At 39.6% G+C, this 16,520-nt stretch overlaps 5 protein-coding genes and 1 non-coding gene across 7 annotated transcripts in view; 4 read left to right on the top strand and 2 right to left on the bottom strand.

Annotated features, from left to right (window-relative positions):
- On the top strand, positions 1–3,647 carry LOC104792601 (probable anion transporter 3, chloroplastic). The gene is made up of 8 exons (XM_010518787.2): positions 1–572; positions 1,632–1,858; positions 2,008–2,353; positions 2,449–2,493; positions 2,580–2,726; positions 2,831–2,968; positions 3,128–3,161; positions 3,257–3,647. The coding sequence occupies exons 1-8, from the start codon at positions 150–152 to the stop codon at positions 3,424–3,426; spliced, it is 1,530 nt and encodes a 509-aa protein (XP_010517089.1). The 5' UTR covers positions 1–149; the 3' UTR covers positions 3,427–3,647.
- Positions 4,015–5,103, top strand: LOC104792598 (steroid 5-alpha-reductase DET2-like). The gene is made up of 2 exons (XM_010518785.2): positions 4,015–4,526; positions 4,631–5,103. Exons 1-2 carry the CDS (start codon positions 4,134–4,136, stop codon positions 5,021–5,023), a joined length of 786 nt encoding a protein of 261 aa, XP_010517087.1. The 5' UTR covers positions 4,015–4,133; the 3' UTR covers positions 5,024–5,103.
- On the bottom strand, positions 5,119–9,137 carry LOC104792599 (acetyl-coenzyme A carboxylase carboxyl transferase subunit alpha, chloroplastic). The gene is made up of 11 exons (XM_010518786.1): positions 8,871–9,137; positions 8,253–8,679; positions 7,975–8,157; positions 7,716–7,876; positions 7,500–7,614; positions 7,257–7,411; positions 7,121–7,172; positions 6,972–7,040; positions 6,797–6,874; positions 5,543–6,725; positions 5,119–5,465 (listed from the first exon to the last, which is right to left on the bottom strand). Exons 2-10 carry the CDS (start codon positions 8,589–8,591, stop codon positions 5,565–5,567), a joined length of 2,313 nt encoding a protein of 770 aa, XP_010517088.1. The 5' UTR covers positions 8,592–8,679; positions 8,871–9,137; the 3' UTR covers positions 5,119–5,465; positions 5,543–5,564.
- Positions 9,382–9,454, bottom strand: TRNAE-CUC. Its single transcript has one exon. It is a non-coding gene; the product is annotated as a tRNA-Glu (tRNA).
- Positions 9,512–11,264, top strand: LOC104792597 (OTU domain-containing protein At3g57810). Its single transcript, XM_010518784.1, has 8 exons — positions 9,512–9,619; positions 9,713–9,887; positions 9,983–10,067; positions 10,157–10,220; positions 10,474–10,579; positions 10,663–10,717; positions 10,809–10,862; positions 10,992–11,264. The coding sequence occupies exons 1-8, from the start codon at positions 9,598–9,600 to the stop codon at positions 11,136–11,138; spliced, it is 708 nt and encodes a 235-aa protein (XP_010517086.1). The 5' UTR covers positions 9,512–9,597; the 3' UTR covers positions 11,139–11,264.
- LOC104792595 (protein VACUOLELESS1-like) overlaps positions 11,467–16,520 on the top strand; it is a 5,514-nt gene continuing 460 nt past the window's right edge. The window contains exons 1-16 of one of the 2 annotated variants that reach the window (XR_769079.2): positions 11,467–11,584; positions 11,680–12,559; positions 12,669–12,959; positions 13,238–13,377; positions 13,445–13,550; positions 13,631–13,723; positions 13,825–13,914; positions 14,009–14,122; positions 14,216–14,323; positions 14,430–14,503; positions 14,635–14,689; positions 14,835–15,016; positions 15,138–15,267; positions 15,352–15,454; positions 15,566–15,663; positions 15,756–16,043. Coding sequence is in view for 1 of the 2 variants with exons in the window: in XM_010518782.2 (XP_010517084.1) it covers positions 11,717–12,559; positions 12,669–12,959; positions 13,238–13,377; positions 13,445–13,550; positions 13,631–13,723; positions 13,825–13,914; positions 14,009–14,122; positions 14,216–14,323; positions 14,430–14,503; positions 14,635–14,689; positions 14,835–15,016; positions 15,138–15,267; positions 15,352–15,454; positions 15,566–15,663; positions 15,756–15,905 (2,577 nt within the window). In the remaining variant the exon portion in view is untranslated. Of the gene's footprint in view, positions 11,585–11,679; positions 12,560–12,668; positions 12,960–13,237; positions 13,378–13,444; positions 13,551–13,630; positions 13,724–13,824; positions 13,915–14,008; positions 14,123–14,215; positions 14,324–14,429; positions 14,504–14,634; positions 14,690–14,834; positions 15,017–15,137; positions 15,268–15,351; positions 15,455–15,565; positions 15,664–15,755; positions 16,125–16,520 lie in introns of those variants that run through there. The other variant, XM_010518782.2, reaches the window with a different exon arrangement.

Here is a 16,520-nt window from a genome sequence, read left to right as displayed (position 1 = left end):
CACGCCAGTCAGTACAAAAGACTTTCAAACGTTTCTTTCATGACAGCATCGTCCTCTCTCTCTCTCTCTCTCTCTCTCTCTCTCTCGTTCCTCTAACCACTCCTAAACCTTTACTAATATGAAAATTTAATCTTTTCTTAAGTAATTTAATGGCGGTAACATCGTTGGTAATACCTTTGCAGCATTCGTCATGTTTATTAAGTTTCCGCCGGAATCCAATCTTAAGCAAGAAAGCCCTTGTGCCGGTCGGGTTCGAAGCCCGAAAAAATCATACTCAACGCGATAATATACGTTCCGCGTGGCAAGTAAAAGGGAAAAGAAGAGGCGAGGCGGTGGTTGCGGCGGCGAAGAAAAAAAGAAACCAATCGCCGGAAAGATGCGCGGCGGAGGGAGTAACGATCGGAGGAGGAGAGACGGACGCGATACCGATGATGCCGGAAAGGATTAAAGTAGTGATACTGATGGCGTGCATGATGTGTCTGTGTAACGCTGACCGAGTTGTTATGTCCGTTGCGGTGGTTCCACTTGCCGAGAAGCTTGCTTGGTCGAGTTCTTTCTTAGGGGTAGTTCAGGTACTTTCTAAATCCCCTAATAATGTTTTCATTAACTCTAGATTACATTCTTGATCCGCGTATCTTGGCCTTGGAGTAATCAACTTTAAACAAGATAACGAAAACGAAGATTTCAAGATTTTAGCTAAAACATACAGTTTATTACGGATTTCAAACGTTTGTAAATTCCGTAATTGTATCTATAAACTTGTTAAACACTTACTGAAACATCGGGTGATTAAAAAAAAATAATAATATTTGATATAAATTAGAAAAAGATGGAGTAGTTGTTGAGGAAAAAAGGTTGGTGCGTTGTTTCAAGCGGTGGAGATGGCTTTTGACGTTAGCGTGAATGTGAATCACTGATATCACCCAATCTGTTTATGGTGTGGGTCGCGTTAATTGTCCTTTATTTTGTTTTTTTTCAGAGGTTTTGTGTGGCTTCAAAGCCAGTCACAAAAATCCAATCCCTCACATTTTGGAATTATTCAATTCCATTATAGAGGATCCAATTTGAGTCCTCAATTACTATAGATAATTATTTTCTTCTAAATTCCTGGTTTGACCAACACGCTATATTGGTATTTTCTATTAATTATAACAAAATTTGCCCAATAAAAAACAGAAATAATGTTAACAAAATGGACTCACATGAGTTTACTCAAATGAAAGATGCAAATTATGTGTTCCAAAATATATGAATATATAGACTGATATACTAAAGTTTTTACAAATCTAAAAGTCGTGTGGATCATATAAGTTTCATATAAGATCATTATATATGGTTTACTTATAATTATGACTTCCAAATATGTTTAGAAATTTTAATAAACATGTGGGTCATTTTGAAATATTAAAATTCTAACTATGTGAGAAACAAAGTAGGTGTAGTAATAATGCATAAAACAAACGTTTGTATGTGTGGGGCGATGTCACCCACAAAGTTTTTATCACCAATATATGTATATTATAATAAATATATGATATCCTTCTTGGATTAGCACCACTTTAACATTGTTTGGCATACACAATGGTTTCTTAATTACGTGCTATGGATTGAAACACTTTTTGATTTTGCAGTCCTCCTTCCTATGGGGTTACATTTTTTCATCGGTTATCGGAGGAGCACTAGTGGATCGGTATGGAGGAAAAAGAGTATTGGCTTGGGGAGTGGCATTATGGTCCTTAGCCACTATACTCACTCCTTGGGCAGCTACACACTCGACCTTAGCGTTATTGTGTGTCCGAACCTTCTTTGGCCTCGCTCAAGGCGTTGCATTGCCCTCTATGACCACAATTCTCTCAAGGTGAGTCCTTACATTCAAGAACATACTTTCTGAATAACTCAAAACGTTTTACTACTTCTTAACTATGTAAACCGCATACGTAGAAAATGGGGTTTGAAAACAATCACAAACCTAACTTATATGTGTAACGTAAACGTGTACTGTTTCAGGTGGTTCCCTACCGATGAACGAGCGAGTGCGGTTGGTATATCGATGGCCGGGTTTCACATGGGAAACGTGGCGGGACTTCTGCTGGCGCCACTCTTGTTATCATCTATAGGGATCTCTGGTCCATTCATTCTTTTTGCATCCTTAGGTCTATTGTGGACGTCAAGTTGGTCAAGCGGCGTTACAAACAACCCTCAAGACAGTCGATTCATAACCGGGTCAGAACTCAGCCTTATCCAGGCTGGAAAACCGGTTGACCCGCCGACAAATCCAGACCCACCTGTGCGACTACTTTTCTCGAAAATGCCCACTTGGGCGATCATTATCGCTAATGTGACTAATAACTGGGTGAGTTTGAGTTTGATAGTATCCTTTTGTAAGAGTAATGTCTTATCTTCTTTTTCATAAACTCTCACACGGTTTCCGTTAGTTGTTGTTGACAGGGATACTTTGTTCTTCTCTCATGGATGCCTGTTTACTTCCAAACCGTAAGTATATAGCTAGGGATTATTTCTTGTTTTGATTTAGATAAGAAATGAAAAGATGATGATGTTTTATGTTGTTCGATCCACAGGTGTTTAATGTGAATTTGAAGCAAGCGGCTTGGTTCAGCGCTGTTCCATGGGCGGCAATGGCGGTCACAAGTTACTATGCAGGTGCAGCATCAGACTTCATGATCAGAACTGGTCACTCTGTAACCTTTGTCCGGAAGGTTATGCAGGTGATTATAAAAAAATGCAATACTGAAGTTAACAAAAGCCAAAAATGTAAGATTTTATTTTCTCACATTATTCTAAAGGAAAGTCTTGGCTTTGAATTGTACAGTCTATAGGATTTATGGGTCCTGGATTGTCTTTGCTCTGCCTCAACTACGCAAAGACGCCTACTTGTGCAGCGGTTTTCATGACCATTGCATTAAGCTTGAGTTCCTTTAGCCAAGCTGGGTTTCTCCTCAATATGCAAGTACGTTAATTATAAAACCTTATATATAAACCATTTTATTCCAAGATTGACTTGATCACTAAACTAACCATTTTGGGATTGATTTGATCACTAACCTAACCATTTTTGGGATAATCTTGAATCTCACAACATTGTTTTGGTTTCTATTTGCGGAAACAGGACATTGCACCACAATATGCTGGTTTCCTACACGGTAAATGTCAACATATGGTGGATCTTTTTTTCTTTCTAGAATTGTTTTTTCGTTATTTCTTGCTGAAAAAGTTAGGGCTGTATGTGCTGAGACAGGTATTTCGAATTGTGTGGGCACGTTCGCTGCGATCGTAAGTACAATAGGGACGGGATATTTCGTGCAATGGCTCGGGTCTTTTCAGGCGTTTTTGACGTTGACGGCGGTTCTTTACTTTGCAACCACTGTGTTCTGGATCGTTTTTGCAACCGGAGAACGAGTCTTCTAGATCCAAAAAAGAGCGCTCCTATTTTTTAACACGATTAGATCTTTAATTAGGATACCTGTAATTATTTCGTAATCTCAAACGTCAGCTGAGCTATAAATTCAAGTCTTGGTCAAATTGTTGTAGCTCAATGCATGGTTCATTATCTTTATCCCCGATGTCGGAAGAAACAATACGTGTCGAATCCACAATTGCCAAATCACATTTTGTGGTCAAATTTTATATTTTTTTCGGTCAAATTTTAATATTTGTAAACCCACAATTTTTTGAGATATTATATTTAGTCTTTTTTACTACAACCCCACAAAAAAGAAAAAAAAAAAAAAAAAATCCTATTAATACTATATACTATCACATTTGCTAAACATTTATGAAATTAAAAAGCATAAGCACGAGTTTGCTAAACATTTTAATGCTGGCACATTTTCACCAAATTTAACATTTGTAAAGAGAGATTCACCCCCAAATATTTTGGCTATTTGTTAAATATTCATTTTTCATAGATCCCTTTTTGTCAATTTACAGTAAAAAATCTACTCACCGAAAAAGGAAACAAAAATATTAAATCCATTTTTTTTTTTTTTNTTTTTTTTTTTTTTTTTTTGACTTTTCGTTCATCACTCACCCTATCTTCGTATTTGAACTCTCTACCCCGGAGACGGAGAGATCTGATCTTTTCCCCAATTCGAAAACTCCCCCAAAAGAAAAAAATGGAAGAGATCGCCGATCAAACCTTCTTCCGCTACTGTCTCCTCACCCTAATTTTCTCCGGTCCACCGACCGCCGTCGCTCTCAAATTCCTCCAAGCTCCTTACGGCAAACACAACCGTACCGGATGGGGTCCGTCGGTATCTCCGCCGATTGCTTGGTTCCTCATGGAGAGCCCGACCTTGTGGCTAACGCTCCTTGTCTTCCCCTTTGGTCGTCACGCTCTCAATCATAAGTCTCTCATCTTAATCTCTCCTTATCTCATCCATTACTTCCACCGCACCATCCTTTACCCTCTTCGTCTCCTCCGCAGCTCCTCCTCTGGAAAAAGTGGTTTTCCGATCAGTATCGCCGCCATGGCTTTCACCTTTAATCTCCTCAACGCTTATATCCAGGTACGAGTCTACTGTCCAGCTTATTTCGGTTTGGTTCGATTTTTCTGGTTAATAAAATTAGATGCAAAGAATCAAACTAAACCGGAACATTTCAATTTAAACAGGCGAGGTGGGTTTCTCACTACAAGGACGACTACGAAGACGGACTGTGGTTCTGGTGGCGGTTTATTATTGGTTTGGTGGTTTTTGTAGCCGGTATGTGGATTAACATCACGTCAGACCGGACTTTGGTACGATTGAAGAAAGAGAACCGTGGAGGCTATGTGATACCGAGAGGAGGATGGTTCGAGCTTGTAAGCTGCCCGAATTACTTTGGAGAAGTCGTCGAATGGTTGGGCTGGGCTGTCATGACTTGGTCTTGGGCCGGTATTGGTTTTTTTCTGTACACTTGTTCCAATTTGATCCCGCGCGCACGTGCGAGTCACAAGTGGTATAGTGACAAGTTCAAGGACGAGTATCCCAAGACTCGAAAAGCTGTTATTCCTTTTGTGTACTGAAAATACGATATGTCATGTTTATGTCTCAACTTTATATAGTGAATTTGTTCCAAAATGTTCAGTAATTTGGTTTAGATTCTTCAACAGTGAAAAAAAAAAAAAAACTGTTTATTATTTAGACAAATCTATAAATATCAAAAGGTTTGAGCACAAGAGGGGGTGAAAGCGTTACGTACGTCATGTGAGACTTAGAAAGACAAAACTAAGTGTTCTAACGAAACAAAAAGACATAACAAATACAGAAATGAATCAAAAGACAAAAAAGTCAACAGCTAACGCTTGATCCAATCCAGAAATCATGTTTCTAGTAGCTAAAACTAGAGAAGGCAAGTCTTTTGTAGTTGCTGTTTCTCCACTAAGCGTTTATATGTTTTCTCTTTGCTTCAGATTGTGTGGAGGATACAGCCTCTTTTACCAGGGAAATCGAAAGAGCTTCAAGATCCTGCGAGTTTGTTTTCTTTGTGTTAGTTAGTATTGGTTGTGTTTTTGTGAATGAAAATAGAAAGATTTCTGACTTACAAACAATGTCTTGTTCTGTGCTTCAGGCGAAGCTGGGGTTAATGATCTCTGACTTTCCAGATTCTGAACTATCTTCGTCGTCGTCATCATCTTCTTTCACACTCCCGTCTGATTCCTCTGCAGCTAGTTCACGTGCAGCTGCGAGCTCCTTCTCAAGCTCCTCTTGCTTTTCCTGAAGTCCTGACATACTCAGAGTCTCTGCAATCTTCTGCTTTATCTGTTGCTCAAGTGCTTCAATCTTCTGACTTGCCTCGGTGACACCAGGCGTTTGGCTCGCCTTTGCGGTTTCCACTTTCAGCAACTCCACCATGCTCTTGATCTGTGGTGTCCTCACCACCTCCGCAATCTTCTCGTTGATTTCTTGGTTCAGCTTTTCATACTTTTCTTGAAGGTTTTCGGATGGGGCAAAGGTCTGCTGCTCAGCCACATCCTTCAGATTTGGTTTCACAGCTTCCAGTTCCAGACCCATTGACTTTAACACACCAGCCATCTCTGCTTCAACCTCCCCTTTCGTCTTCATAACTTTTTCTTTTAGTTCATCTGGTAACTCTTCAAAAGATGAAGCTCCTGAGCTCGCGACCTCAGCTTTGATTGCCTCAACTTTTTCTCTAATTTCAGGGCGGTTAACTGCTTCCTGGAACCGCTTATTGATCTCCTTTCTCATTGAAGTAGCTTCTGATGCTGCCTTGGCTCTTGAAAAGTCCCTCAGCATGTTCAGCTTAGATTTTAGGCTATCATAGTTAGGCGCGTCAGTCAAACGGGTATTGAACTCTTCCTTAAGCTTCTCGATTTTCTCAATTAGAACCGGGTGCATAAGATGCTCCTCTGCACTCGCTTTCGAGAACTCTTCTCGCATTGCCGTTAGCCTCTCCTCCAAACCTACTGCTCTTGCAGCTTCAGTGTACTCGTCATCTATCTCTGATTTGAGTTTCTCAATCATCTCATTAAGAACTTCACTCGAAGGCTCTTCCTCTGAAGACGTTTCCTTGGCTTTCATAATCTGCTCCTTCAGATTGTCAACCTCACCCTGCAGCTTCCGGCTGTCTGAAAACACGGCTTCCCTCTTCTTCATGTTGATTTTCCTACTCGGCTCTATTTCTTCACCCTCTATGAACACTCCAATCTTTCGGTACTTAGCCATCCTGTGCTTCAGCAGCTCCTCCCCACTCATTTTCCCGAATTCCTACAAAAAACACGAAAGTTAAAGACCTTTTTGATCCACGTTCAGTGTTGAGGCAAATAACTATGCCTTACATTCATGTTTTCATTGATAGCAATCTTTATCTGCTGCGATGTCCATGAAGGATCAGCATGTGCCCCACCAAGCGGTTCCTGTACAACATGTAAGAGAGTAACACCTTAATCCAAAGCGACAAAAAGTGGTGTAAGAGGCAAAAAAAATAAATAGATAAAGAGTAGAATCAGTTACAGGAATGATTCCATCGGCTACATTAAGCTTGACCAGCTCCTTGGAAGTAATTCTAAGCTTTTCAGCAGCCTGCGTACAAGAATTTGATTTCAGTTGTAACTTTAGATTCTACATGATCACTTAATCGAGTAGAAGAACAGTGAACAGACCTCAGGGGCAGCCTTGGAAGTCTTCCACAAGATCGCTGCACAGGCCTCTGGACTGTGAAAGGTAAAACAACAGATGTTGATAAATCAATCCGTAGAAATATTATATAATCATATCTACATTGTGGGAAATTTTTACCTGGCAACATAGAAAACTGCATTTTCGAGCATCAACATCTTATTAGCACAGCCAATGGCTAGGGCCCCACCAGAACCACCTTCCCCAATGACAATAGAAAGAATTGGAACTTTCAGGCCAAACATTGTCCTCAGATTGTTGGCTATCGCTTCACCCTATTATACAGAAAAGCAAAAGAAAATGTAATGCTGCAGATAAACCAGTACACTTCGAAGTTTAAACATTAAAAGACAAGCCCTGTACCTGTCCAAGTTCCTCGGATTTAAGGTCAGCATAGGCTCCAGGAGTGTCGATGAATGTCACGATGGGAAAACCGTGATGATCTGCGTAATACATCATCCGTAGTGCCTTCCTGTAACTGTTGTTGGCATTACAGAAATTCTGATAAGAGTCTTGTTCACTTTGAATATATATCTATTTGAAGTACAAACCAGAAAGTTCCTAGTGAAGCAAACATACCCATGAGGAGTAGGCATCCCAAAGTTACGCATTATATTTTCTTTGGTGTTTCTACCTTTCTGGTGACCTATGAACATATATCGCTTTCCATCAATGGTTCCAATCCCCGTTACGATTGCAGGGTCATCATACCCTGCTCGGTCTCCATGAAGCTCCATAAACTGAAACAAGAACAGAGAGTACCAAGGATTAAAAAAACCAAGAATTTATCCTCAATGCATGACAAAAAAAAAAAAGCCTTATTACTGAGAAACCAGACCTTGTCAGTGATGTTATGTATATGATCAAGGAAAGTAGGTCGGTTGGGATGGCGTGCAATGTTCACACGTTGTATCGGAGTGAGATGTGTGTAAAGATCTTTCAGTGCCTGTCTATACTTGTTCTCCAAAGTGATGATCTGCTCAGTAAAGTCCAAGCCAGTTTCATTCGCCATCTTCCTCACCTGAATCACAAGGACCAAAACTGTTTAGTGAAAACTACACTCCAGACAACTGACATTAGCAATCAAACTACGATGATTAGTATTCTCATTCATACATCGACAATCTTCTTCTCCAATTCGACTAGTGGCTTCTCGAAATCCAAAGTGACAGGCTTCTGAGTATCTCCCAAAGGTTTGAACTCAGACAGGTACGACAAGACTCCTCCTTTCACATTAGGGTCAGGATTCGCCGGCCATGGATGGTCAAATTTCTTACCTTTCTTGAGCCGAGCTGTCACAGCCAAGCTCTTTCTTCTGGTGGTAGTAAACACTGCTCTTCCTAGGGTTTTCAATGGTACCCCATTAACACCCTTGGTCGAACTACGCAAGTAATCCGAAGCAGAAGCAGAAGAAGCTCCGCCTAATGCTAGTGATGAATGAGACATTGAAGCCATTTTTTTTTTGTTTTTGTGCCTCGATAGCTGAGGTTGATTTCTTCGAATTACTACTTGAATGGATCCACTCCAAACAGATCCCAATCCTCTAAAATAACCAAAACCAAAGACTAAATTAGAGAATAAATCAATCGATCACTACTAAATCCACGAGAGATTAAATCATATGGGTCAGATTCGTTCAATTGATTATTTTGCGTCAAGCAAATATCAAATTCCAAAAAAGACTCAAACCCATCAATGACTAAACAAAACCCAGCTCAAAGAATCAAACTTTACCTCAAAACACGAAGAAAAATCAAAGATCCGAGGCGAAGAAGGTGGGCAGACTCAAAAGGGAATGAATAAGGAAAGAAGCATCGAAGAGATCGTAGTATTTGAAAAAAAAAAATTGAAGGTAGGAAGGAACAAAACAAGTGTTATGCGAGTGAGTGAGCGTGAAGAGAGCGCGTGGATTTTGTGTGGAAGTGTTTTCGATATTTCTTATGCAGATTGGGAAATAAACACACAGCTTCAGCTTGGGTTCTGTCTTTTGTTGCCAATTGCCAGAATTTTCCGGTTGGTCGTTAAACCATAAAGTTTTAGACCTTGCTCTCTCGCACGTGCCCACGTGGCTCCTCCTACGTGTGAGATTTGATACCTATCACTTCAAATAAACAAAAACTATTAAAGTTTTGGATATGTTCCGGTGGATTTGGTGGGGTTAGGTTATGTAGCGGTGACGTTTATTGGACTATTTTTCCTTAGTTAAATTAATCAGCCGGCTTAAAAACAAAAAACAAAAAAAAAACTCCGTTGCCGGGACTCGAACCCGGGTCTCTCGGGTGAGAGCCGAGTATCCTGACCAGCTAGACTACAACGGATTTGTGTTCGTTATGAGTTATTATCTTATGTATCGGATACGATTTGAAATGCCTACACCTTTGCTCTTCTTCCCTTCTTCCCTTCTTCAAGGGACTTCAAGTCCCAAATTCGAATTCCCCTTATCTCCCTTGCAAGAGATTCCATGGAGCTCAAACCTTCCAACAGTAATTACTTCATTCCTTTTCATCATCCCATTTTGCTTTCTTCTCGTTTAATCATCAACTGCAATCATCAATTTGGGATTTTTATTATTGCAGATAACATTCTTGAGCAGCTGAGAAATGGGTTCGCTCGGTTCGAGCTTGTTTCTTCCCCTACTGCTTCTGTTTCAGATTCAATTTCCTCCACTTCGCAGTCTTCACTCCCTGCTTCGTTCTTGAGTGTCACTAAGGGCAATAGCTATGTGTTCTTCGCCAGAATCGGTTCTTCCAGGTAGGTTTAAATCAGCTCTTAAACCATTGAATTAAAAAAAAATTTGAGTCTTTCTTGAAAACACTTTAACGCTAATCTGCGATATTCATGTCTAGGAATCAGTCTCCTGCAAAGAAAAAAGTTGAGCAGTACGCTGTGGATAGAGTTAAAGGGGATGGACGATGTCTGTTTCGAGCATTGGTATTGTAGTCTTTTGCTTTCTCTGATTCTCTGTGTTCTTTTACTGAGGTTTCCTGAAGAAATGTTGTGATGTTTTCAATGTAAATTAGGTGAAAGGGATGGCCTTTAACAAAGGTGTTACTCTTAACCCCACGCGAGAGAGGGATGATGCAGGTGACTATATATATTTTATCATATAGCCTTGCTTTGATGTTTGTTGTGTGTTTTTTGAGAACTAAGAGATTGAGCTGTCTTGAGGTTACTGAGTTTAAGAAATCAAAAGTAGAGTTCTTTCAGTCTGTTGTTAGCCTTTTAGGTGGGAAAATGTTTTCCTTTTGTGGGTTCTGTTGTCTATTGATTGTTGAGAATGCTATATCTTGTTCATCATGTGTCTTTATGGCAAGAAACTTGCATTTGATTTACACAGATGAGTTACGAATGGCTGTGAAAGAGGTTATATGCAATGATCCCAAGGAAAGGGAGAAGTACAAAGAAGCTTTAGTGGCTATTGCTGTTGATGAGTCTCTGAAACGGTGAGTATCCATTCACTTTTTTCCCATTTTTTTCAGCTAAATGACTATGTTTCTCTTATCACATTAAACACTTAACTTCACAGCTATTGCCAGCGTATTGGAAGACATGATTTTTGGGGAGGGGAGTCTGAGCTACTAGTGAGTTCCTAACACACACCCATTGTGTAAACTCAAAAATTGTCATCATAGAGAGACGATCTAATAATGTCAATGTGTTTGCTTTCAACAGGTTCTTTCCAAGCTGTGTAAACAGCCAATCATCGTCTACATACCCGAGCATGAGGTAATAATAATCCCTTTTGAGTTATGAGTCTTTAAAAGTAGACAAGGATTGGTGTTTCTTTCGTTCTAGTAAGTCAGGTCTCGATCGTAGTCAGGTCTTTGAGTTATATTTTTGGATTTGTTTATCCAGCACGGTAGAGGAGGGTATGCGTCAGGTTTTATACCGATCCAAGAGTATGGAGCTGAGTTTCGAGGAGGCTGGGGAAAAGGAAAGACGAACAAGAATGTTGTTAGGCTTCTTTACAGTGGTAGAAACCATTATGATTTGCTTCGTTGAATTGTATCATTATTTCTTACTTGAGAATTCCGTTGACTTCATCATGGTTATTGTTATGAGAAAAAAAAAATTGGAATTTGTTTTACCCTTAACATACATTATGTGAATCTTAATTAAACTTAAGTATTATTGTATTTTTTTTTGTAACCATTTATTTCACATTAAAAAAAATATTTAAAGCACAATATTTAGTAAATTTATAAAACACGAAAAATATAGTATTTATTATTAAAAAAAGAATAAAAATGTATTTTTAAAAAGCTAATTTATAAGATGAAAAGACGATGCTGCCCCTAAAAAGAATAAAAAAGGATCGTGGCTTGTTTGTTTTGTTCGTTCTAGGCTCTGAGCTCCGATCTCTCTTTCTCAAAACTCCGTCGACAAATCCGTCGTCGACCCTTGTTCGATTCTACTGTTAGACCAAACGTTGATTCCGATTACTAAAAGTAAGTTTTCTTATAAATTGATGAACTTTGATTGTAAAGCCTTTACCTTTATAGAATTTTGGAATTGAAAAACTCAAATCTTTTTAATGACCCAGGTTGTTTTGATTACTCCCCTGTTCCTGAGGGAACAAGATGACGAACGTGTCTGTTGCTGCGGAGTGGCAGCTTCTCTATGATCGATATTATAGGAAGCCTGAGATATACCAAATGAGATGGAAACATGTAGATTTGAGTCGCAACAAAGTGGCTTGTGCCTCCTTTGGTGGTCCAATTGCAGTCATTCGAGATGACTCCAAGATTGTTCAACTATATGCTGAATCTGCTCTTAGAAAGCTCCGCATCTTTAACTCAGCAGGTCTACTTCACTCTGAGACGATCTGGAAGCATCCCGGGGGACGTTTGATTGGAATGTCCTGGTCTGATGATCAGACACTGATTTGTATTGTCCAAGATGGTACTATTTATCGTTACAACATCCACGCTGAGCTCATTGAGCCTAATATGTCAATGGGAAAGGAGTGCGATGAGCAGAATGTGGTGGAGTGTGTCTTTTGGGGAAATGGTGTTGTCTGCTTGACAGAAGGAGGGCAGTTGTTCTGTATCTCTGATTTCGATACCATGAAGCCTTCTAAGTTGCCTGATGTGCCGGGGTTAACAGAAGACGATATGCTTCAGCCGACTTGCTTGGCTGTGAGGGAACCTAAGTACACGATGTCTGGGACTGTTGAGGTGTTGGTAGCAGTTGGCGATGAAATTTTCGGTGTCGAGGAGGACAGTGTCCAAACTTTTAGGGTTGATGAGCCTAATGTTAACGACTCTGATGTGCAGAATGATGATTATGTGAATTTGATTGGACCGGTCCAGAAGATGATTGTATCACCTAATGGAAAATTTCTAACACTCTTCACTCATGATGGCCGGATTGTTGTTGTTGAGATGGAAACAAAACAAATTGCTATTGACTACAGTTGTGAGGTATGCATCATTGCCTCTTGAGATGCTTGGTTCTTTCTTATAATGGAAAGTGGTGGTCGTTTTGTAGTATGGTGACTTGACTATGTCTTTTAATCGTATATTTCTCTAGTCAGCTCTTCCTCCACAGCAAATGGCATGGTGTGGAATGGATACTGTGCTACTCTATTGGGATGAGGATTTAACGATGGTGGGTCCTTTGGGAGATCCTGTTCACTATTTCTATGATGAACCTGTAATTCTTATCCCGGAATGCGATGGAGTGAGAATATTATCTAACACGAGCCTTGAATTTCTCCAAAGAGTACCTGATTCTACTGAGTCAATCTTTAGGATTGGAAGCACATCACCTGCAGCTTTGCTATATGATGCTTTGGATCACTTTGACAGGCGAAGTGCTAAGGTAGGTTTGCTACTGTAGACATATAAAAAGAAGAAGCATAGGCATCTTAATGGTTCTCTGTAGCAGATGTTATACATTATGATGTGATTCCTTCATAGTCAAGTTTTTTGTGTCTCAGTTCTTGATGCTGTTGCTAATGTTGTATTGTCAGGATAATATTTTTAGGTTTAGAATGAATATGGTGTTCTTACAGAGAAATGGAATGAGTTGAGAAGAAGAGTTTGTATTTACTATTCCTAGATCTGGCTGATGAAGTTGATTTGCTCTTCTTCTGTCAGGCAGATGAAAATTTGAGATTAATTCGTTCATCACTGTCTGAGGCTGTTGAATCCTGTATTGATGCTGCTGGCCATGAATTTGATGTAACTCGTCAGAGGGCTCTGTTACGAGCGGCAAGCTATGGACAAGCTTTTTGCAGGTTAGTCGTAAAAAATTGACTTTCAGTGATGTAATTTCTTAGACTAACACTCGGTGAGCTTCAACAGCAATTTCCAGCGTGAGCGTGTCCAAGAGACTTGTAGAACTTTGCGGGTTCTAAATGCTGTTCGCGATCCTGATATTGGCATACCTCTTAGCATTCGGCAGTACAAGGTTTTTGCAATTTATATGTTTGTCTCGTGAAAGAAACATTTGCAGCTACCCTTTCCTCATTAAATTTATTTGGCGTGCAGTTATTGACACCAGTGGTTTTGATTAGTCGCCTTATTAATTCTAATCACCACCTCCTTGCTCTGCGGATATCTGAGTACCTAGATATGAATAAAGTGAGTCAGAAGATATTCTATTTTCCCCTGTGACATCCTTTATCTCCAATATTGTACAAGCCTTAGGGTCCTTATGATTTTCTGTTTTTGGCGTTATATAGGAAGTGGTGATAATGCATTGGGCATGTGCAAAGATAACTGCTTCACCATCAACTCCAGATGCTCATCTTCTTGAAGTTTTACTTGATAAGGTTCAAATACTAGTTTTGATTAGTCTTTGCAAGATATATATAGGGAGATGGAGGAACTAATGGACTTCTAAGGATTTATGTCATTGAATTTCAGCTCCAACTATGCAGAGGAATATCTTATGCTGCAGTGGCCACTCATGCTGATAACTGTGGCCGTCGAAAGTTAGCTGCAATGCTAGTTGAACATGAACCACGCTCCACAAAACAGGTTTGCCTATCTAAGATGTCCACCTCCCCATTCGGATTCCTAATGCAGAAGTAGGAGATATTCATGTTTCGTGATCATTTAATGTAATCCCAGGTTCCTCTTTTATTAAGTATTGGGGAGGAAGACACTGCTTTAGTGAAAGCAACTGAGAGTGGTGATACCGACCTGATTTATCTGGTTATCTTTCATATATGGCAAAAGGTCTCTGACTGATTTATTAGTGAAATGTATACTTTTAACTATAAGAATTCTGTATGATTTTCTAACCAACACGAACTAACTGGTTTTTTATCTGTGGGGTTATCAGAGGCCTCCTTTGGAATTCTTTGCGATGATCCAAGGCAGAGTTTTGGCACGTGATTTATTTGTAGCTTATGCACGGTATGAAAATCTTCTATCTAGCATGCTTGATTAATTGAAACTGCATTTTTCAAAACTTGGTTTAACGAAGCAGTTGTAATCAGTATTATTTTGTAAGTATCTAATGGTGTTATGGAATTTTCCCGTTGTAGGTGTCATAAACATGAATTTCTGAAGGATTTCTTCTTATCTACGGGCCAGATTCATGTACGATTTCGTTATCAAGTTTTTCATTGATTTATTCTCTTAGTTCAGAAGCTAAGTTGGACCAGTTTGTTAAATGTTTTCTCCTGTAAACAGTTAATGACCATCAAATAAGTTTGTGTTAATCTTGATATTGTTGTTATTTCAGGAGGTAGCTTTTCTTTTGTGGAAAGAATCATGGGATATGGGGAAAAACCCAATGGCTAGCAAAGGATCTCCTCTGTACGGTCCACGCATAAAGTTAATAGAAAAAGCTAGAAACCTTTTCTCTCAGACAAAGGAACACACTTTTGAGTCTAAAGCTGCTGAGGAGCATGCAAAACTCTTGAAGTAATCGTTGCAAGCCAATATGCTCTTTTTGTTTCTAAGCAGCCTCGCTGTACTGGAAACTTTGTTTTCAATGTTCTCTTTGCTCTTCATCTCATTGTCTTTTTTTGGTTACGTATTTCAGGATACAGCATGAGCTAGAAGTTAGTACGAAGCAGGCTATTTTTGTTGATTCAAGCATCAATGATACTATACGCACATGTATTGTCCTTGGTAATAATCGTGCTGCAATAAAAGTGAAGACAGAATTCAAGGTCTATAAGGATTTTTTTTTCCCTGTTGTGCAATAGATGACTGTAAGATCACCATCTTCACCACAATACCGTTTGAATTTTCAGGTCAGTGATAAAAGATGGTACTTTCTTAAAGCATTTGCTCTGGCTACAATCAAAGACTGGGCAGCACTTGAAAAGTTTTCAAAGGAAAAGAGACCACCAATGGGTAATTTTACACAGCATCATCTAGTGCACTGATGTTAAGACTTAAGCGTGTAGACAAAGTCATTTTTTGGTCTATATCGTGTTTTAACTGGCATATATATCATGAATGAAGGGTTCCGTCCATTTGTGGAGGCATGCATTGATGCTGATGAGAAAGCGGAAGCTCTAAAATACATCCCCAAATTGTCAGATCTTGTGGAAAGAGGCGAGGTCTGTCCTGCATATAAAACATGTACAATTCAAGATTTGTAAAATCTATCAAACCCTTTAGTGTGAGTTTTGTGTTTTGTGCCATCTCCCAGGCTTATGCACGTATTGGAATGGCAAAGGAAGCGGCTGATGCAGCAGCTCAGGCAAATGATGGAGGAGAATTGCTGGAGAGATTCAGGAAGACATTCTCACAGAATGCTATTTTCGATACCTTGAAAATGCCTTTCCAAGGAGCCTCCTAGCTTCAAGTCCTCAAGTTACAGCGAGGTGGAGATTTTTGTTGATTGTAAGTTTGTAACTAAAACTCATCAGAGAAGTGTGTAAAATAGTACAAGTGAGATAATTCAATGATGTGAGAAAAAGTGGAGTTGGTTCTCCAGGTTGCATAAACACCAATATAGTGGCTCCTCTGTTGACAAAATACATCATCCAGTTCCATTTTATTCGTCGTCTTCACTATATTGGTTGAACTCTTGATATTTGATGTTACAGGAAGCCTGAGATATTTGATATCATTTTGATGGACAAGTCAACTCAAATTTCTCTTTTCTTATTTGATAAATTATACACTATGCAGTGATATGTTTACTTATGTAGTAATATAATGTCATACAACTACAAAGGCGCTAGAAGTGCCAGAGAAGCTACTAATGGATCCAAACAGCGACTTAGAAGCTCCATAATGTCTTATCCTATAAACTCCGGCGGCCGCAGATTGTGGTACCCTCCACTCAATGGTTGCTTGGCTCTCCGGGCTCAGCTTAGCAGGCCTTGACCACTTAAACTTCAGACTGAAGTCATCGTCGTCGTACACTGGAACCCATGTCCCTCCATCTTGCAGCGTCTCCACCACAGCG

The sequence above is a fragment of the Camelina sativa genome, chromosome 6, assembly GCF_000633955.1.
Source record: "Camelina sativa cultivar DH55 chromosome 6, Cs, whole genome shotgun sequence".
NCBI lineage: Eukaryota > Viridiplantae > Streptophyta > Magnoliopsida > Brassicales > Brassicaceae > Camelina > Camelina sativa.
Note: the sequence above shows the minus strand (reverse complement) of the source record. Positions and strands in the feature narration are given on the sequence as shown.